This window comes from Polistes fuscatus, unplaced genomic scaffold, assembly GCF_010416935.1.
Source record: "Polistes fuscatus isolate 324 unplaced genomic scaffold, CU_Pfus_HIC Scaffold2, whole genome shotgun sequence".
NCBI classification, from domain to species: domain Eukaryota; kingdom Metazoa; phylum Arthropoda; class Insecta; order Hymenoptera; family Vespidae; genus Polistes; species Polistes fuscatus.
The window spans coordinates 653,727-676,043 of NW_025113096.1; the positions used below are offsets into that span (position 1 = coordinate 653,727).

General features: G+C 40.6%; 1 protein-coding gene and 1 long non-coding RNA gene across 4 annotated transcripts in view; one reads left to right on the forward strand and one right to left on the reverse strand.

Moving 5' to 3' along the window:
- LOC122516584 (limbic system-associated membrane protein-like) overlaps window positions 1–22,317 on the forward strand; it is a 213,359-nt gene that overhangs the window by 6,250 nt on the left and 184,792 nt on the right. Inside the window, exon 1 of one of the 3 annotated variants that reach the window (XM_043634522.1) lies at window positions 2,681–2,778. The exons of the other annotated variants lie outside the window; for them this stretch is intronic. Coding sequence (XP_043490457.1) covers window positions 2,757–2,778 — 22 coding nt within the window. The 5' untranslated portion in view covers window positions 2,681–2,756. Of the gene's footprint in view, window positions 1–2,680; window positions 2,779–22,317 lie in introns of those variants that run through there. 3 annotated transcript variants of the gene reach the window in all.
- LOC122516589 lies at window positions 17,063–20,562 on the reverse strand. The gene is made up of 3 exons (XR_006303614.1): window positions 20,475–20,562; window positions 20,251–20,380; window positions 17,063–17,388 (listed from the first exon to the last, which is right to left on the reverse strand). It is a non-coding gene; the product is annotated as an uncharacterized LOC122516589 (long non-coding RNA).

A 22,317-nucleotide genomic window follows, 5' to 3' on the forward strand; every position in this document is an offset into this window, starting at 1 on the left:
TGCGCTTCGTCGCTTTACATGCTCATAACACGAACTCTAATTTAAATATACGCTGGCCGAGCTGCCAGACAACCCTTTTTTTTTTCTTTTTATGAATGACCCGTTTTCAAACGTACCATTAACGTTTGGAATTTCTGTCCGGGTTTTGTGGAATTGCGTATATGGAATCGCGATCGATTAATTTTCCAAAGGTCCGTCGTGTTTCGTATATAAAAACAAAGGGGGGGGTCGATATTTAAGACGAGAACTAAATTGCAATTTTTTATTGACGAAATAAAAAATTAAAAAAAACATCTTTTCCTTTTACTAATTTCTTCGACTAGCCTAATGATAGGACAACAACAACGAGAACAGCAAAAGAAAAGGGGGGACGAAACTCTTTAGAAATGTTTGCAAGTGTTTTGGTTGATTCGAGCTCGTATTGCTAAGCCTTTACCGCGGCGAGGAAATATACAGCGTCTAAACTGTCAAGTCGTATATTATCGACTCCGGTAGTACGGCAAGCAAACGTCGGGGATACGGGTACATCTTAAACGCATTCAGGAAATTGGCCACGATATCGACGGCAATTTATCGCTAGAGAAATATCCAAAAGCCCTATTCCTTTTTTTTTCTCTCTCTTCTTTTCTTTCCTACCAGCTAGAGTTACTATCCTCGGTCTCTTCCAACGTTCTCAACGTTGAACGTTCAACGTTGGTTGTGGAAACGCGCTTGCACTTTGCTCGTTCCACGTGTATATAGGTATGCACACTATCTCACGCTCTCTTGTCGTCACCACGGTAACGTACGCGGAACCGTTTGCAACCACGAACCATTTGAATAATTCCGTCGTTTGCAGGCGGACTTACAACGATGCCGTGCACATCCAACCGACTCATAGCCGCTACTTACCACGAGTATAAGGGTGATCTTCGGGCAGTTTTCGTACGCGTTTCACCGTGCCCTTCTTCCTCCTATACCCACGGATGGACGTACCCTCCTCGTAAGAGTGCGCGCACGCGCGCGCGCCCGCCTAACTATAATGGCTCTTTGTGCGAGCTTTATGATTATCGCGCGTGTACAAAATAACGACGGACTGTAATCTTCGATACGACCTTCTCCAACCTCCTCCTCCTCCCTTTCCGTTTTCTACCTTACTAAAGAGAAAGAGAAAGAGAACTGTGTTGTATAGCTTTGCTCTTGGCTCCGAGCTCCACGAGTTTACGACCGGAGTGCCACTTTCCGACTTCATTTTTCTTTTACATTATGTGGATATGAAACTTGGGTGGAGAATATCGTACCGTCTTCGGAGTTTTCATCTCATTTTTATTACCCCCTTTCTTTTTTTTCTTTCTTTCTTTATCTTCTCTCATTAATCACATTTTTAATCGCTCGTTACAAGTCTATCTCCGAAAGTTTCTATATTCGAGCCTAACCGATTTTTTTTAACTACTAACAAATATTATTTTCTTCAATGATCGCGGTAACAAATTGATTCAAACGTAAGATGCGCCGAATCGATTAGACTTTTGATCCTTTATCGAACGCGTTGAATTGAATTTTCTCGTATAGTACCTATTCCAAAATGAGAAGTATTAATACGATGACGGTTTTGTTGGACACCCACGCATACCGTAGAATCTCGTTTCGCGCGTGATTTTGTTAAATGCAAGCCTGCCTGCCTGCCTGCCTGCCTCGATACGTTTTAATCGAACTCGTTGTCGTCGCCTACGGTCAGCGGATTTTATCGCACTCGCGAATTTATATTCGCGCCTTGCCCATCTAATTCCTCTCTCGCGGTATAAACGTAAGAGATTTACAAGCTTTGCTAAATCAAAGTGAACGAACGTGGATATCGTTTATGTATGTGTGTGTGTGTATGTGTTCCTTTTTGTTCTTTCCTTTTACCGTTTCCGCGAATGCTTTATGAATCCCTCCTAAAACTGTGGTAGTAAAAGAAAGAGAGAAAGAAAGAAAGAAAGAAAGATAATAATTCTTCGTTGTGACACGAGAATGAAGACTCCTCGAACGTGTAGGGTAGCAAACTGAATGACTTCACCTGCGTGGAATTATGATATGGCCATTAATCATAGCATACGTGCGCACATCCCGTAGAAAACATTGACTCTCTTTCTCTCTCTAACAAAACTATAAATTTCAACTCAGCGTCTTTCGTCGGCATAAAGTCCTATGACTCGAAGACGTCTCGTAACAAAGACATTTTTCTTTCATATCATAATTTTACCTCTTTCTTCTCTCTTTTTCTCTCGTTACTATCATCGTATCGTCGCGCCGTTGATTATTCATAAATCGTAAAAACTCGTATGGATCTTTACTCGCAGGTCTCTCAGAGGTTGAACATTCGAGATACCTGTCTCCCACTGTTTACGGATACTTTTTCTTTCGTTGATAAGAAGATAAGAGAAATAAAAGGAAGTAGGCGTTAAATAGCATTGATATACAATGTGCACGAATACTATTCCTTCTCATTGCGCAAATATATTCTAAGAAGCGCCGTTGTTAAATATTTTTCTTTCTTTTTTTCTTTTTTTTTTAAACACTCTTTCTTTTTCCCTTTCTCTTTTTCTTTCCGTTTAAACCGAGACTGCCGGAGAGAGAAAGAGTACACCGAGAATATAACGTTCTACCTACGCATACAACGTTTCTCCCCTCCAAGGTTTTTGCGCCACTGAATCGTAATTTACCCAGAGAGCGTTTATGGCATTGTTGTGAAGCAGTGCTCGGCGTCGTCTTATAAAACCAATTTCGCGGGTATTATGCAAGCTGTCAGTCCTGTTGGTGAGTTATGGCAAGCTTAGCCCGAAGCACAAACACGTTTTACCATATCCCATACTCTCTCACTCTATCTCTTTTTATTTTTCATTCACTCATTTTGTTTCCGTCTCTTCTTAAGTGTACGTTATATGCGTATATAACGCAGTCCACTGTGCGTTTATGCATAAACATTTATCTAAATACATGTGCACGTTACGTCGATATAATATTGTTTGAGGTGTTTATTTTTGAAAATGATAATTTCAAATGAAAATTTATATCGGTAATAAATTATTACGACGACGACGACGACGCAAGTTAAGAATGATATTTCTATTATTGACGTAAAAAGATTACGGAACGTTAAGGATTACTCTTTCTAAGCTTCGTACGATAACGGTTTATAACCGATAAGAAAGAAAATATTGAGAGAGATAGAGAGAGAGAGAGAAACGATCTTAATCTTTGAGGGAAAAATTATTCGAATAAAACGTATGTACGTTCGTCAGAAGAAGAGTAGAACCCTTTATGGCATAGAACGGGAGAATTCATAAAAGGCGCGTAACGCGAGATACCGACGGAAGAATTCCGATATTGTAGGGATCTATCGGTCAATAAACCGTCGCGTAGCTGGTCTCGGAGGGAACCGGGTAGAAAGCAGTATCTGAACGTCGTGTTTAACTCCATTGGAATATACGATGCTATATCTGGAATTTCGTTCCAGACCGTTAAGACACTAGATTCCACTTTATCGGCACTGTAATGGTTATATAGCTGTTAAAGTTGCCCCTCATACAACTTTTCCAATCTTATCTTCGCGTATGGGCTCTCTCGTCGAGCGTGGCGGAACGGGGGGAGGAAAAGAAGCGGTAGGTTACGCCGTAAAGGAAGGAGAAAGGGGAGAAAGGGGAGAAAGGAAAAGGAAAAGGAAAAGGATAAGAAGGAGCAGGAACAGGAGCAGGAGCGAGAGGAGAAGGAGAAACGGAAAGGATTTAGTTAAATTGGAGTACGCGCGAGGAGTATAGTCGCCGTTGAGATTTGTTCGGGCATCAGAGAGCGCTGACCGTTGTAAAAGAGCTTGAATATAGTAATGGCTGGGATAGAAAAGAGACTGAACAGGAGGAGGAGGAGGTGGATGAGGAAGTGGATGAGGAGGAGAACGGGAGTGGGGGGAAAGGTGATGGTGGCGGCTTGTGTGTAAGCGGCAAGGGAAAACCTCTTTCTCCATTTTTTTTTTTCATTCTTTTCTTTCTATTTGAGGTTAGGATCGAGCGCGCGCGTCGGTGACCAGCTTGTCGATACGTGCTCGGCATCTTTAGACAGCTATCCCCTGTCCTATTCCACCTAGAGAGAAGAACTCAAGATTGTACGGCATTTGCTACCGGATCTCTGGAATCTGCTAACTGGTTGATACCGCTTTGCCGGACAGCTCGTTTCGGAGTAAGTTCGACGATCTCTCTCTTCCTCTTCCTCCTCCTCCTCTTTCCGCGTTTCTCATCCCATCCCATTTTTATCACTGCGATCTGCTTTCCGAGAGTGTGTAGGTATATTCCGATGGAAACGGAACGCCGTCGACTCGTTGAATATTTCAGACTTTAAAAGCTTTTCGCGGACTGTACCGTTTAGACCATGCTCACGGTAGCAAAACTCTAAAACGGAAACGAGACTTCCATTTCTAACCTCCCCACCTCTTTTCCTCTCATCTCCCTTATATCAGAAGCGCGTTATCGTAATGAGAAAGGACGATCCTAACCGTCGCTTATCGATTTTCCTTAGGATAATCTTAGATCGGTTGGTAAACCGGTTCACGGAACATTTTCACCAAACGTTCAACATATTTTTACCTCGTTATCTTATCTCTACTTTTCCTAACAACGTTACCAATCATTTTCCAACTATGACTTTTCCATCGGTATTTTAAATGACTGAGCGTTCCTGGAGTATCAATCGACATCGAAGAAAAGAAACCATCCCGTGGGATCATTAATCACAGTCGGTGAATCGTCGAAAGAGGAGGAGAAAGAAAGGACTCCGGAGAAAAAACAGAAAACCAATAAGAAGAGGAGCAACGCAAAACTCGTGAAACTCGCTAATGGGGATTGAAAAATCAGCTATCGGTGGGATAAGTCAAAGTTATTACATAGAACCCCCATGCTTACGTACGATAATAAGAGGTCATAAGAGAGACAGGAGGAGGGTCGGGGGTGGGAGAGAGGGAGGGAGGGAGGGTTTGCGCGAGAAGTCGAGGGCTGACGTAGCATCGAAGATTTACGGTGGTCGCGGGTTCGGGAGCTTGGGGCAGGGGAGGGGTGGGGACGGAGGGGGACATACATCCTGTATGAATGGCGGGGCAGCTTGTAATAATTCAACTCCGCGGCCACACCTCGGCCACTTCCCGTCTGCAGTCTGGCAGGGCACGACCACCACGCGGCAGACTGCCGTTGCTCCGTTGTGGAAGGCTTTCCGGTAACTGCGCGCTCGACATCTCTCCCACTTCTATCCTTTACCCCCTCCTCCTCCTCCTCCTCCTCCACCTACTTCTCTCTCTCTCTCTCATCCACGCCCCCAACCGACAGCTAGCTACCCTTATTCGAAAGAGAGAATGAGAGAGTACGAGCCCGAGAGAGCGAAGAGCCCTGATATATCGGCCGCACACATTGCATTGGATGGAACGCAATATGTCCGCCGAGAAAGGCAATAACCATTAGGTCCCGAGAAAACTGCCCCATTTCAAACGACACGAACGGTCGAATATCAGGAAATTTATATCTGGTAGCCTTCTACATCCCCCTACTACCTACCTATCTACCTCTACCTCTACTTCTACCTCTACCTTGCTACCCACCTTTTGCCCCTTCTTCTTCTTCTTCTTCTTCTTCTTCTTCTTTCACCGCACCATGTTTCTATTATCTCTCCTTTTCTCTCTCCTATCCTATGTTCTTCTCCAAATGTCGCGACTTGCGGCGATTTGCTAAAAGATCGGCCACAGACGACGAGTAGGAGATATAATACCGTTCGTCATATTTCATTTCTTTTTATTTTCTTTTTGTTTCAGATAATATATATCGTATCACCAGCTACGATTTGAAACGATCGAAACTGTCGGCTAAGGTTTTAATTCTATTACCGTACCTTTTGATATATTTTTGTTACTTTTAATAATTCTTAAATAGACGTTCGTCTTCTTTTTTTTCTTTTTTTTTATCTTATTTGCATAAGTCTCTCTCTCTGGGATTACGAAGAAAACAAGAAACTTGTTCTTTAATCTTTTTTTATTATCTAATAAATATATGACGAATATATTAATTAAAATATTAGAATTAATTAAAATGATCGTATAAGGATGTTGAAAAACTAACGGATCATTATCTCGATGTTTTGATTGAAATTCTCTCTTATAATAAGTCTCTTTATTATTTCGCAGAAAAAAACAACTAAGCTGGTGTAATAAAAAATAAGTTGTCATTTCTGTTAGTAAATATGAATTTAAAAAGATTGTAAAATGTTCACCTTAACAGTTCTATTTTAATTTTTCTATTTGTATCCTCGAAGACACAGACATGGGGTATCGATTATCACTTTTATATCCGTCTCACATAAATTTGTTAAAAGTATTTACTTAAAATAGATATATACATATACGAATCTCTCTCTCGACATACTTTAGACTTCTATCAAAGATTTCTTTTTTAAAAGATCGTTCATATAAATTAGATGTTATTACATTAAGGATACTTAACTGGAATGTCTTTTCGTATTTGAAAAATTGAGGGAAAGTTCATTGAACCCAGACGACGATGGTCATGTGATTGGTTTAGATATAGCCAATTTTAATAGCGATTCAATAAATAATAGTATTTTATTGATCGTATAGATTAATTCACGTCAACGATGTATTATTTTAATATCATATCCTTTTTATTTTCTTTGCGTAGTTTGTAATAGAAATGTATCGGGTAGAAAAATAGAATAATCCGAAATCCGCATTGAATCTTAATCCGCTTTCGAGGAGTAGGAGGAGTAGGAGGAGGAACGCATCTACGTTTTTCGATAAAGGGATATAAACACATATCGGCCGGGCGTAATAAATGCCAGATTTATGGCGGCAAACGAAGCGACAGCGTCGTACAGCGTCGAGTGGGAAAGAAATATTACACGTCGGTCTTTTCACGCGACTACGACGACGACGACGACGACGACGACGACGGCTGAGAGCTGTCGTGCGACGAGTACCCGTGACTGCTGTGCTCGTAAAGCTCGTGAACATCGCTAAAGCCGCACATACACGTCGAAGCTCTTTTCTCTTTTTCTCTTTTCTTCTCTTTTTTACTCTTTTTCCCCTTTTTTTTTCGTAATCTTCGTACCACTGTTTTACGGTCAACAATCTGCAGAACGCAACGAATTCCTTGGTATACCTCTAACATATGATTAAAGTTGTTTCCTATTTTTTTGCTATTTTATAGAACAATTATCTATCTATCTACTTGTTCGATATTCTTTTTGCTCGACTCGGTATATCAGATTATATTTTATAGATAAATTAATACTATATATAAACTAGGATTACGTTTGTAGAAAATTGATCGATTTATTTTCCAGTTTCTCATAAACGCGCAAAAGGACTCTTTGGTTTCCTATAAGGAACAGAACCATAATGGCCAGAGTGATACTTTAGAAAAGAACATCCTTTCGCTAACAGACCTTTTATTAAAGGCGTGGTCGTCGGCTAAACGATCCTCGTATTCGTCGTTAATTCGAAGAGCGCGCGAATTGACATAATAGCAGCGGCATGCCGAAAGCTAAGCCGAACACACAGTGATGGTGATGATGGTAGCCACTAGTAGCAGCAGCAGCAATAGTAGTAGTACTAGTACTAGTAGTAGTAGTAGTAGTAGTAGTAACAGTAACAGCAGGAGTGCGAGAGCTGCTCCAAGCTCCACGATATTCTGCGGGTAGAAATTGCTTTTCCTCTATAAGGCGCCATTATCACGCACCATCTTGTTCGAATGGCTCCGTAAAATGCCAAACCGGGAGGAACTCGGTATTGCTGTGTCCAGTGCTGCGGTCAGCGTTGACCGTGGCAAAAACTACCCCCATCCTTTGCCCACTCCTTCTATCTTTCTCTTTCTTTATGTTTTCTTCCTTCTCCGAGCCACCCCCCTCCCCAGATTGCTCTTTCTCTCTTTCCATCTCTCTTTACGCCGGTAGAAACACGATTGTGCGGCGAAATTGCGGTTGCTCTTTTTCCCGGAGAAACCTCTCTTTACATCGTCTCTCCGCTTGCTTCTTTTTTTTTCCTCTCAGTGTCCTTTACAGCGCGGCGCAGAAGCACTTTTTTCGAAGGGCGTTGGAGTATATGGCGGACGTCGTCGTCGTCGTCGTCGTCGTCGTCGTCGTCCTCCTCCTCGGGAAAAGAGGGCGCCAGTTGGTAGTTTGAGAGAGAGAGAGAGAGATAGAAGAAGGCGCGAGTACATCGGCCACCAAAGTAATATCGGCAAACGACGTTACATGTCGGCCAAATATAACGGTATAACTTTGCCAAATGATACCATTCCCTTAATTCTTTGGAATGACCTGTCCGGACGATTTTCCTCCCTCAACGCGATATATTAATAACGTCGAGTTTCTTGCGCCGTTTACCCTATTAAAACTTACCTACGACGACGAATTATCTTTAACGAAATAAAATGTTAAATCATTTTCTTGGGTTATGATAATAATAATTCGATTAGAATTAATAGTTACATTTTTTTGATTCTCGCGAAATGAACACACGAGTGGTCGTAAATGTTTTCCTTTCTTCTTCGAAACGAGACTAGAAACTCTCAGGTTCAACTTGACAGGAATGAAAGTTTATTTTCATTACTACAACTAATTCGTTTCTCATTTTTATTTTCGCAAAAATGTTAACAAGTATTTCTCGTTTTCGTCGACAGAGAGAAAGAAAGAAAGAGACAGATATATTGACATTAGTTTATTGGAGGATTTATTTAAATGTCCGAGCTATATACCACCGAGAGAATGCCATTCAGATAAAATCGCTCGATATTGCTTCCTTACGTTGGAATTTCTTCGACTTTCGAATTGGATTGAGTTAGATAAGAGCGGAGTGCGGCGGTGGCGGTGGTGGCACTGGTGGCTGATCGATGCCAACTGAATAAAGCGAATACAGGACCGGTTCCACGAAACTGATCGCCACTCATCAGGGAAATGATCCTCCGAGCCAAAGCTCTTGGCTTTTCTCCATAATGGACAGATGTCCTATCATGTTGCCCTCGGCTTTTTATAGAGAAAAGACTATTCTCCAAATGTTACATCCACGCAAATGTTTCCTCACAAAATACTATCTCATTATTATTGCTTTTTAAATTAAGAATCTTATTTACGAATAAGCTTTTTCTTCACATTTACATGTCAGACGATCTATATTTTATTAATATTAATTTAAATTTAATTTAATTTATTTTCAAATATATTTTATATTTATATTTTATTAATATTAATTTAAATTTAATTATACGATAAAATAATCTGCAAATCGACATTTTCAAAATTCGCATCGAGTTAAACGGAAAAGAAAATAAGGAAAAAAAGAAGGAGAGCAAAATTCGTCATTCGCTAAGCTATAACGCGAAATGACGATCTTGTCTTTGCAAAAATATCTCCAGAGCACGATTCCGCGCGATGCTGCCGGTGATGTCGTTCACATATCAACGGCCTTTATCGATCACGCTTATCGCTATGATTCCCGAGAGTCGAAAGTTTTTCGATTTTCTACCGTTGCCGGCCATAAAAGACATCGCTTCTTTCACGTTCTTCCATTTTTTTTTTCGTCTTTTCCTTCCCTCCCTCCCTCCTTCCTTCCTTCCTCCCTGTAAAACGATCCGATTTCTTTCGGAGAATAAGTTAAATCGCGAGGGGTGATTTTATAGGTCTATGAGTTTAAATGTTAGTAAGGATTTTGGGAAAGGAAGGAAAGGAACGAAAGAAAGAAAGAAAGAAAGAAACGGGAAGCTTCACTATTTATATGAATTATGGACGGGGACCAGAAGTGACAAGGTTTATTTGCGTTACGATCGAAAGAAATCCCTAAAGTGTTGGATCGAGTGTTAGGTTAACAGCTTCCCTATCTCTTTTTTTCTGTCTCTTTCTCTCTGGTCTCTTTCTAAAGCTAGAATATTCGTTCGGAGTTTGAAGCATATGACGGTAGTTGGCATAAACGACAACGACAAAATCCCTCTGCCTAAGAATAGTCTTCTTACGTATGTGCGAAATGGACCGATAGGCAGGTGTTATACGCTCGGAAAGATGGAAGAGCTTGACGTGAATATTAAGATGTTCATTAGCACGGAGTGAGTGCGCTTTCACGGTGTGAGACACGTTAAGTAGTGTTACGTGCGGTCAAAGAAGAGAGAAAGAGAAAGAGAGAGAGATGTAAATAGACGGATGGGGGTGGGAGTTGTTGGCGAGAAAGAGAAAATACGTGATATACGAAGCGAAGCGATGGCTACGAGTGTAAAAGATGAAGATAAAAAGAGAGAAGGAAAGAGGTCTTTCCAGAGGGAGTAGTAGTACCATTGACGGGTGATGAAGGGTCATTCCCTGCGGCGGCCTTTGTTATATCCATGACGGTCGTCGGCACGACTATTTGTTCGATACAAGGTACCACCGACGCTGGCATATCACCAACGGCAATATAAAAGGGATGAGAGAGAAAGAGAGAGAGAGACGAAAGTACATAATAATCAAGCTCCTGACGGACCTTTCGATAATACGAGAACCGAGTTTCTTTCAGTTCCTTTTATTTTACGTCGGCCGAACTCTTCCTCTTATTTACTTCTCTAACACCTTTGTTGTTTCAATATGTGTCGTCTATCTCTCAAGCTCTTTCGAGGTTCCTCTTTATCACCCTAACAACTTTTCTTTCACCGTGGTTTATATTTACTTTACTCTCTAGACGAGTTTTCTTCTTTTACGTATCCTTTTGATTTTCATTCCTTCATTCCTCCTCCTCCTCCTCCTCCTCCGTTTATCCAACTCTTTTACCTTCCTTCTTCTTCGTCTTCCATTCTCTATGTCTCCGTCTTTCTTCTCTCTTTCGTGTCCGTTTGACTACGTACCGCCTTGGAGGCATCATTAGCCAGCATTGTGCCCGCAACACGCATACGCACTCGAGGTAAGAGTTACCATGACACCCGCTGCGCCTCGGAGATTTGCGATAGAGTTAATGATGCTGGGACCGCGGCGATTTAACAATAAGCCGCATTATTTACAGTCAGCTCTCGACTCCATTACCACCGGTTGTCCGCCTCACCTGGTCCTCGTTTCTTCTTCCTTTCTCTTTACTTCTCTCGCTCGCTTACTCTTAGGCTTTTGCTTTTGCTCCGCCTTTCCTTGCCTTCTGCAAGTTTCTCTCTCTCTCTTTCTTTCTTTCTATCTTTCTTTCTCGTTCTTGCTCATATAAATTCTCACGTCTCTCGCAACGGGTTACATCATTTCCTAGCAAATGTACTAGGGAGCCACATTAAAGCTTTATAGTCGTTTGTTGATGCGTACAAACTTGTTTATGCGTTGACCCATATACATTATGCATATAAGAATATATCTCACGCGTGGTTAGACGTAGTAAACTCGTGAAAATTGTAAAGAAAAAAAAGAGATATCTATCTGGTAGATGATATAAATGAGAGATACGTCGATGTCGGTTAATTAAGCCAATGAATATCTCTGCTAGAGTCGTTTGTCATAAATAATAACGTTTTCATTAACGAACGCGCCTGTATATATATAAATATGTCTCTGTTTTTTAATAAGAATCTAAATGATTCTCTTTCCGTTCGCATCGGTTTATAAGTTAACGAAGTTAACTTTCGAGAAGACGGGACGAATGCATTTTCCGTGGATATGAGCAATTGTACGGTAATAACGTCTGGGATTTCAAGTTTGTGTGAGAGGGGTTTAATTTTGGGTAACGGATAATAGTCGCCGTGGGAAGGTACTCGTTACACCTTCTGCAAATTCCTGCTCAAAGCAGGTTACTTCGACAACACGCTGGGGAAATATATGCCAGACATTCAATCAGAATACTGTTACTAAGGACTACCTATTATCGTTAGCATAAAACTTATGCGCAACATGTTTCAACGTTTGCACTATCATGATTATTTTCCAAAATGAATAGCAAATACTTTGAAGCCTTTGTTTCTAATACGATAAACATTTTTTTTTTCTCTCGTGATGTTCGAGTTAAGTGTATATTGTTTCGTGCTTACCATCATCGTTGTTTCTAGTATAATACTTTAAGCGAACGAACGAACGAACGAACGAACCAACCAACTGATTCATTATCATCCAAGAACGCTTCCAAGAAACGTTTAGATGTAAATTCTGACTCACACCGAACGTTTTATCTCCTTTGTCTTCGTACATCGTTCCACAAGCTTTTCTAATGCTAATAATAACCATGGATCTCCCCCCCAGACATAGGGAATTGTCTCGTGTTAAGAGAATAAAGATATTTTTAAAGATGCCTCTCTCTCTCGAGATAGTAAAAAAAGGAATAAAAGAAATGTATTCTCTCTCTCTCTCGTAATGAAGGAACGTAGTGAAATTAAAATACAACCATTTGCTTGCATCGAATTCAATTTGGTAAATACGTCATCGTCGTCGTCGTAGTCGTCGTCGTCGTCGTCGTCGTCGGTGCCCTTCTCCATTAATGAATTTCTGATTTATCATCCATTAAGGTGTCAGGGCGTGCTCGCTCGGCTTTCGCTGCTCGGTTCGCGCCGTCAGGAAATTTATGTGGATAGGTGTGATTAATGCGATGTTCGCGGAAACACACGGACATCTGTGTTAATGGTGACGGATGGCCACCCTAATGGTGTCAGCCAGCGACAGGCGTCCTCATCTAGTTCTTCTCGGTCACCCGCGTGCTGGACTCGCAACCGTATGTACTAGCTCCGTTCATTCGTCTCTCTCTCTCTCTCTCTCTTTCCCCAATCTATCCGTCTGTCCGTCCGTCTATCTGTCTGTCTACCTGCCTTTCTCTCTCTCTCTCTCTCTCTCTCTTTCGTTAGAAACTGCTCGAGTATGCGTATACCGCAAATCATTCGGTACGGTACGACTGATTTCATGCGATCGTGCATTTCATTGGCCTTGTCTCGATGTAACGTAGTTACACTGTCTCCCGATACGGCAAATTTCATGATCTCGAGATCGTTTGTCTTATGAATCGAAGAGAGACCAGGTAGGTTATGTAGGTTGATGGGTGTACCATAAAAGAACGATTTGTTCTTCTTTAGCGTCTCTAAGACTTATTCATAGATTTTTAATTAATATTTAACGTCGCAGTGTTTCGCGTCGTCGTAAAGATTTTTTTAACGATTAGTAATACTTTTAAAAAGGAAGGGAAAAAAAAAGTAGTATCGATCTCGTATCGATAAAACCGTAGAAATTAAGCGACGGGGTAATAGTAGACATTTTTGAACGTTAACGAAGTAGTCTTCAATAGTAATCCATAAAATATTTCGTTTTGCAATAAGTAACCGGTTTTATACATACGAGAATCATGGAAAAGTTGGAAGATTAAGAAGAAATGTGAGGGAGAGAGAGAGAGAGAGAAAAAGAAAAAGAGACAAGTATAGTAAGGTAGTAAAACTAGCGCATGATAATTCTTCGAACGAATAGCGCATTAATTATAATCGCCGCGAGAGCTTTCGTACGCCTTAATAAATCCGTACCGGTGATTCGATCCAAGATAATTCACGACGTCTTTTACCTGTGGCGATTTAACTCCCGTCGATATCTCGCACTTATCATCGATACGTAATTAAATTACTAGCCGCATCCTGAGCACCGATTCTTGGTATGCGAATGCGTGCGTGCGTGCACATAGTGCGGTATACCACGTGGAATACATACATACATACATATATACATACGTATACATATATGAATGGAAATGATATCGCACGCATGTCGCTATCGATGACAGATTTCAATCGCGGATTCATCCTCCTTTTGTGCATCTGAAAATCTTACGTAACTCTTTGGCTTTGGTCGAAGAGGTGGATAAAGAGGGGGTGAGAGGAGGCGGGGGGGGAGGGGATCGGCTGGCTGTCGCGGCGGCTGTATTTGCCGCAGCAAAACGAATTATCATAACTCGTTCGAACGCAACGTTGGCTTATCCGCGGCGATTTAATTTAACGAGCATTCCATGGCTCTCTCTTTCTCTCTCTCTCTCTCTCGCAAGACGGGCCCGTACCACCACCGGCGTTTATCGAAGATTTGCGAAATTTACGATGCGTGCGTACGCGTACGACATTTAATGTAGGGAGCCCGTAACCAAACGGGTTATCCTTTATCTTTATCTCGGACCAGCTCGCGCGTCAGGGAAAGATAGAGAGAGAGAGAGAAAAAGAGAGGCACCTAAATCATACGTCCTTTTAAAAACGGAAACTCTCGCGAGCTAACACGAAGGATTATTTTCCCGAGCGAGATAGGCGATTATGAACGAGCTAGGCGAAAAACTATCTCGATTCCAGGGCGGCCATCGAATGTGGGAAGAGAGAAGAAAAGCAACGAAACGCATCGACTAGGCAGGCAGGCAAGCAGGCAGGCAAGCAAGCAAAGCAAGCAGCAGACAGGAGAGCAAGCAGGAGGGCAGGCAGGCAGGTAGGCAGGCAGGCAGGCAGGCGAGCAGGCAGGCAGATATTGAGCTCTATATTTCCATAAGCTGATATTTACGCGGCAATATACGCGGCCGTGCCCGCTACTTTATGGGCCTCGTAAATATAGCGGGCCGCCGGGAATTGGCTGGCAAGGCGGCCACGGTCTCTCTCTCTCTCTCTTTCCCTCTCTTTCCCTCTCATCCAACCCCCCACCTATTGCTCCTTCATCCGTCTCTTTCCCTTTCGCTAGGGAGAGAACGTTCGCGCGTGCTCTTGACTCTCTTTCTCTCCATAACTTCCCTTCGTCTCTCTCCCTCCCTCCCCCTGTACACCCTTCCCTCTCTCTCTCTCTCTCTTTCTCTCTTACTATCCTTCTCTCTGTTCGGCCTCTGCATGACGTAGCCTGCCTGTTTTTCCTGCCCTCATCCGGCCCAGAGACATAAATCGCCGCCAATTGTAAATAATACGCGACGTATGCTGATCTCCGTTTCTACGTACCTCTATATATGTACGAGTATATGATATATATATAGATAGTATATATCTACGTGTACGTAACACCTGGTATATAACTGCATCCTTTTGAATCATCGCTCGTTAGATGTCTTCTTGCTAGCTTTCGTGATCTTGCAAACTTAATATTTCATGATTTTTTGTCAGTAGTGTTTTTTTTCGTTCGTTTGGAGATAAGTTTAAAAGTGATCGAGATGGTTATATTCGATAATTGGAAAAAATATCGATGCGTTTAATAATGATTTTATTGATAGCAGTCGATGTCAGCGGATAATTTCCTTGTCCATTACGCGAATGATTTCTATGTATATTTGTTCTTCGTTATTTCTCCAACAAAATCATAGAATCTTCTTTGTAACACCACAATGTACGAATAATGAGCTCGTTAAAACGTGTTCACTCGTTCGAATATAATATACTCATTAATACGGGGCATCCAAAAGTGAGGTTGTTAGAAGATCGTAGCTAGCAGCCCCTCTTACAGATGGCGTAAAATATAAAGCACGGCGTTGCGGTGATGTCAGCCATGAAATTTTTCTAACTCCTATGTAGCGTAGCTGACGAGCGCTTTGAGTTATGGTCGTGGGTCTGCGGTGGAGTTGAAAGCACTTGGATTTCACGTACTTTAACGGGATATACGCCTCGGTTTCTAGGTACGATCGTATAATACCGGTACATACGAGTACACACCTTCAGAGGTGATAAATGATGGTGCCTCTGTTTCTCTTCGTACGCTGTTACGGTAAGATGTATTAATTTGGAAGGTAGAATAAACTGAGAAAGAGATAGAATGAATAAAAAAAAGTATTCACCTTAATGAACTGTTTAGTTAATTTTTAACTTTTACACTTATCTCTCTCCTATGGTAATTCGAGAAGAAATATATTTATAATTGTATAAAATTACTCAAAGTCCACAAAATTTATTCTGTTTTTCTTTTTTTTCTTAGCACAAAGGCAGAGGGTTCTATACAATGACCGGATTCTTTAAATTGACCGTAACGTATACGCGTAATTTTATTTCCAACATGGCCACCTACTTTTTGATTATTATCGAGTTAAATGCGAGCAAACTACTACATTTGCCCTGTCCAATTTGTCTGACGATCGAAGATATGATAACTACTTTTATCGTAGTAAGATGTCTACTATTAACGTCACCTTAACCTTGGTCTTAAATTCTTCTTTAATATTAGGTATAGTACGTATTAGCATATCTAACAGATGTCATATTCAATAATTTCATCGAATTACAACAACAAAATTTCATATCAAATTTATATCGCGTTGCTAACCTTAGTTCAACGTGAATTATTTTAGTGATAAACCATTCTCGTTCCTGTACAATTTACACGTTATTTTCAATATGTTAATAATAAATAAGTATTTGAATAAGTGGTAAAAATCGATGATAAATATTCGTACGATCGAAAGAGAATTAACGAAGTTACACCTTTCCTGATAAATATAGTGCGTTAAATACGCTCAAAACCTGAGTGCTACACTTTCAATATCATTATCTCCTATCTCTTATATCATCTCTCATCTTCGATATTCTCAATTTGCTAATCGTTACAAGAAGAACAAGAAGAAGAAGAAGAAGCGTTTAAAGAGAGTAAATGAGAAAAAGAGGCAAGAAATGAAGTCGGGGGGGGGGTGGGGAGGTGGGCTGGGGAATACACGTTGATCTCATTTTTTAGTCGTTTCACAAGATTTTGTTTCTACTCGAGTTCGGTCGGGGCAACCGATGATTATCGGGGATGGGCTTGATAGATGGGAATGCTTTCCATCGACGTACCTCCGTTCTACGCTCTACCACTTTATTTTCTCTCCAACTCGATCGTTCATCATCCGCGATCGCTTCCTCGTGCATTTCCTTTCACTGTATAAGAGGAGAACCCCCCCTCCCCACCCCTCCTGTCCCCTTTCCACCTTTTGCGATCGATTCAAATTTCATTCTCATTTACGAGCTTGCTGCTTCTTTCGCGTTTGCTTTGTGTAAAGGAAAGTAAAAAAAAAAAAAAGATCTGAAAGTTAAACGTTTCCTGGTTAAATGCTGATATCTCATTTTTGTAAGAAGTCATTTATATATAATATATTATATATAAGTACCACCTTTACCTTTATACATAAATTTAATACATCTGAGCGTGCATATTTCTTTTGCTTATCCGTTAAACAAGACGAATTGTCGAATAAAAACAGTTTGCGAGAAGGAAAACCTTTAAGGATTATCTTCTCAGATTGACCTTTAAGCCAAGGTCAAAAGTTAACACCAAATTTCGATATCTTCTCACACTCGCAAAGTTTCTTTTTTTCTCCTTTCGTTTCTTTTCGTCGATAAAAGATGCCACAAGCCTTCGGCACATCCCGATGTCGTTTATCTTACGATTTCTTGTCTTCTTTCCACCCCATTTACCATTACCATCCAGAACATTAATTTCCCTTTATGGCTGCAAAGAATCGTGTTTATCATTAGTTCTCTGCCGTCGTGAAGGAAAAGTAAACTTATACGTATACGTGAATATATGCATATATGCGTATACTTACGTATGGATAGATATTAAACTTATATCTATGTACATCTATACATATGCAACTATGTGTACACGTATAAAAGGATCCTCGATCGGAAGAAAAGGTTATGCTCGCGTCTTCGTCGTAAAGTGTTCGCCTGGTGGACGATAATTTTCGGAGCGCGAACGGAACGATCGACAAAAAAAACTTGTTCTACAGCTGTTGGCAATAACTTTGTAGAATGAGCATCTTCGAGTGTGCATGCACGATGGTAACTGTCACGAAAAGGGGAGAGTCAGTGTAAAATTTGATACAGGACGTACGTCCTCTATTCGTAGTCATCCTCGAAAATCTTTCCTTTCTAATCTTTCGTAGATTAAGCATTTAGGATATTTTTGTTTCTTACCGCTAACCCATTGGGGAAAATATTTTCACGTTGCTTTTGAAAGAGAGAAAACTCTGGTCAAATTTTTAATCCTAAACGTTTATATTCGAGCGTAAAGAAATATGGGAAAAGAAGAAACGAATAACGAAAGCTTTATTTTTTCCCCTTTTTTCGGAATCCTCCAATTAATGGAAGATTACGTTTCTCTATAAAAGATTCTAATAATTTTCGAATTTTGGGGGGCCATATCGTTGAAGGATATTTTTTTCGCGTATTCATTCGTCGTATCAATTTATCGTTGTTACGTGGGTACAAGCTTATGAACGTGAATAACACGGGAGAAAATAGCGAATGGTTTAAATTTAAAAATAATAGGAAGAATTGAATTTCGATATGAATGTTATCTCGTTATAAGTATTACAATCGGTAAATTGTTTTACTTTGTTCATTTTACTAAGACACATTTTGCGTGGTTAATAAAATTTATTTTCACGATGGAATATCGTCTAATAGAAGGCGTCGGATAACACGTGCTAAGCAAAATACCGTTTCTCCGCTACGTTATTACGAATAACTTGGCCCAATGCTTACAGATGAAAGAGATTACAACGCATACTGGATAATCCTATTTCCACTAGACTTGTACGACCGCAGTGATCATTTGCCACCGGATGTCTGCAGGCTAGTTTCGTAGAAAATCCCTAGCGCTCGTTAGACATGCTCGGGTTTCATGCTCGGGGAATCCTGCATCCGTATCGGTCGCGAAAATGTCAGCTAATTTTCGGGGCTTTGCTTACGTTTCGCACGAACGTTCGACGTAATTGAATATCTGAGAGAGAGAGAGAGAATTGAAGGTGCTAACGCGAGTTTGATAATCGTTAGAAAATCTGTCGTTAGTCCAAACAGAGACGTTTAAATCTATGTGAAAACTTAAGATTAACGAGTTTCGATTAAGAACCATTCCGTATAGTTTCCAATCGATTTATCCCTATAGGTAAGAAAGTTAAGTTAACAATATATCACGGTTAAGGTAAGGTTCGTTTCTATTGTATATCGTTCGAACGTTTGCTCGAACGATTACAACGATAGGAACGCGTAAATCCTAAGGTAAATCGTATCCAGAAAGAGGGGGAGAGGAAAGATCGAGAGTAAAAGAGGAACGACGACTTTATTGTTTCTTGGAATAAACTAACAAAGACACGATACACGCGCACACCTTCTCTCCCTGGATATCTCTAAGCACTTTGGAGTAACATCGAATGTATTTTCGTGGGCTTCTAACGACGTGTCATGAGATCTACGAGGCTGTTTGTCGGTAAGCACAAAAATAGGCCTCACTCCACACTCACTTCATCACTCAGCCGGCTGGGTGAGCCTCCCTCTTTTGAACAGGACGGATGCTCGACGACTGCTTGGCTGAAAATGCTGGCACGCAACCGTCGGACGTGCCATTAGCCAGGCGTCGCGATGCTCTCGCCAGATTAACCTTACCAGAGGGTTACATTCGTGCCCACAATTTCATTGTAGCTATGCATTTTAAGGATTTTATGACTGCGTTACTGTCGGCTACGTCCTGCACCCAACCCAAAGTGTAACCCTCTTGTTACATACTTTTTCAGATCGAACGAACGGTCTCATTGCTAAACAAAATGCGTTTTTTCTTCTTCTATAAACAATTCTCATGATCATATATACGTAGGTGGTATACGTATTTACTTCGCGTGCGGAGACAGTATTTCCTTTTCTAAATACGTTATCTCTCTTCCTCTAACGTCTCTGGATGAGAGTATTTGTTACGAACCAACGCTATACTTCTTTAAAATACTGATCGATATCTCTTACTCATTTACAAGCAACTCGTGTAACTCAGTCTCTTATCGATCTCTCTTGGAACGTATTACGTGTCGGTAAACGGACAAATTTCGAATCACGGTAGCAGCTGTATTACCAAGTGTAATTTAATCAATTCTTAAGTCTCTTCGCGTTCGATAGAAATACGGATTTTAATTTTCTCCTCTTCGGCGAGCTCGAGGAGAGAAATGAGAGAGAGAGAGAGTGAGAGAGAGAAAAGACTCCTCTGGGTAGTTTCGTTCCGAGTCATTTACATTATCGTCTACTTCATTAGAATTGGATGGTTTACGAGACGTAACTTGACTCCTTAAACGGTTTTCTAAAAAGGGGGAAAAATCAGCGAACACGATTTTATTACTCTGACAAAAGTCGCGAATATCATTGACGCGGAATTTGAAGAATAACGAATGAAAGGAGACAGACGGTAGTGGTGTTAGTGGTGGTGGTGGTGGTGGTGCTGTTTAAGATCTAACGCTAACTATATCCGCCTTGTCAAGTCGTTCCAACTTAGTAAACTCTCTAGAACGAGTAATGTCCGAGATTTTATACCGACTTGACTTACGACAGAGGCGGCTGTTTATCACAGTGTCAGGAACGACGGCTACGCCGGTTCGGGACGGTGAAAACGAATGAGCTGCACGAGTAACACACTGAGAAATGGCCCGCTCTTAGAAGACCTTCCTCTTGCGACACTGATTTTAAATTAGAATTTATTAGTTGTCGCTACTCGACGTTTCGCCGAACTAGCTGGATTTGTTGCCGAAGGAGCATACTCGATGTACTAACCCACATTTCTCTTCGATGCACCTCGAACTACGTACGACGTTATTCTTGTCCTTGTAAACCGATAGCTTTTAGCGTTGGTAAAATATTTTCACCGTTCAAATCCTCGATCGGTTTTAAAACGCATCGTGGAAACGAACGATTCGTTTAATAATATTGTTACAAATTAAAAAAACTGGTGTGTGTACTTATGTACGCACGTAAGAAGTTATACTTCTTTGCCGTACCAAAACGAATATAACTTCAATAACCTCAAAAATAACTTCCAAAAAAAACTTCCAAGAAAAGAAATAACTTAAAAGAAAAAAATAATTATTATTATATATATATAAGAAAGAATAAAAAAAGGAAAAGAAAATATCAAAATATAGATATCAGTCCACACTAAATATAAGATAGATATATCGAATTACTTCACGCGTCAACAGTAATGGCGCGGTTACAGTATTAGTTCTCGCTTCGATCATTTAAGTAAAGCGGCGCTGAGTTCGATTAGTATTTGGATGGGTGACCCGCTTGAGAAAAAAAGGGGGAAAGAAGAAAAGAAGACAACTTCATGCCGTATACTTGAAATCGCTTTGCCGCGCGTCGTAAATACTGACAAACTTCATGGTGTCGTTTTTCCAAACGCTCGGAACAAAATCACTTCCCATTACATTTTCCCCAACGCGCCAAAAGAAGTATAACTTCAAGAAAAATCATATTGGATGTAACACTCGCGTATTTTACGCGTAAGAAATAAAATTAGAATAAATACGAAATGAGAGATAAGTCAGATCGATTAGTTTGAAATTGTATACAGGAGAATATAGTACTATTTTCCTGTCTTCTTTGTGTGTTGAACGTAGAAGAAGAAGAAGAAGAAGGGAGAGACGACTTTGAAATAGCGAGAACGCTCGTCAAATGTTCGCCAACGATTAAGGTTGCGAAAATTTCAATCACGCCGCGCATTAGGAGTATTCAAATCATTCGGATCACTCGTCCCCGTCTTTTAAGGTATGCATCAATCTATCCGCCTCGTTCAAAGCGTGTTGCGATGAAAAGACCGATGCTCACGAGGATAGGTACTCTGGCATGCCGCCAATAATGGTCGGTACGTTTATTCTGGCCAACTGGTTCCTACCAGTGTGTGTGTATATGTGTGTGTGTGCGTGTGCATCCAGGAATGTATCTCGACTGACGACTATCGTGTCTTTCCGCACTGAGTACCCTAATTTGCTGCGCTTCGTCGACGCTTCGTTTTAATTGAAACGAGAAAAGAAACTGGGAAGGGGAAAAAAGAAAGAAAGAAAAGAAAGTAAAAAAACCCGAAGAGAGGAAAAGATTCGAAACATCGTGCATCTTCTACCACGCGAGAAATCGTAATTTTGTATCTAATTTTAGTTGACGCGTGTATAGTAAGAAGAGAGGGGTGGGAAAGGGGGAAAGGGAAACTTAGATTTATGTATCAATATTTCTTTTTATCGACTACCATTTATTAGATGTTACGATATATGTATACGCATGTAACGTGCGATAAACCTACAGAGATATACGAGCATTGATTTATCTTCACTCCGTGGGATTATGCTATCTAATTAATCGTGTTAAATGAATAGTAATCGATTATTTTCTCGAATGAAAATTCAAATCTCTTTGCCATTTGTACGAGAATGATTATATTATTTTCGATTTGTTATAATCATCGTATCGTCGTAGTAGGAAAAAAAAAAATAAAAAAAGGAACGGACGAGAAGGTTCGAATGAATAAATTGAAATAAAGTTGAAATAACTCGCACACAGGCGTAAGGTGTGTACTCTAGAAACGTAATATCGACTGGTAATAAATTTTGTCGAAAGGGATCAT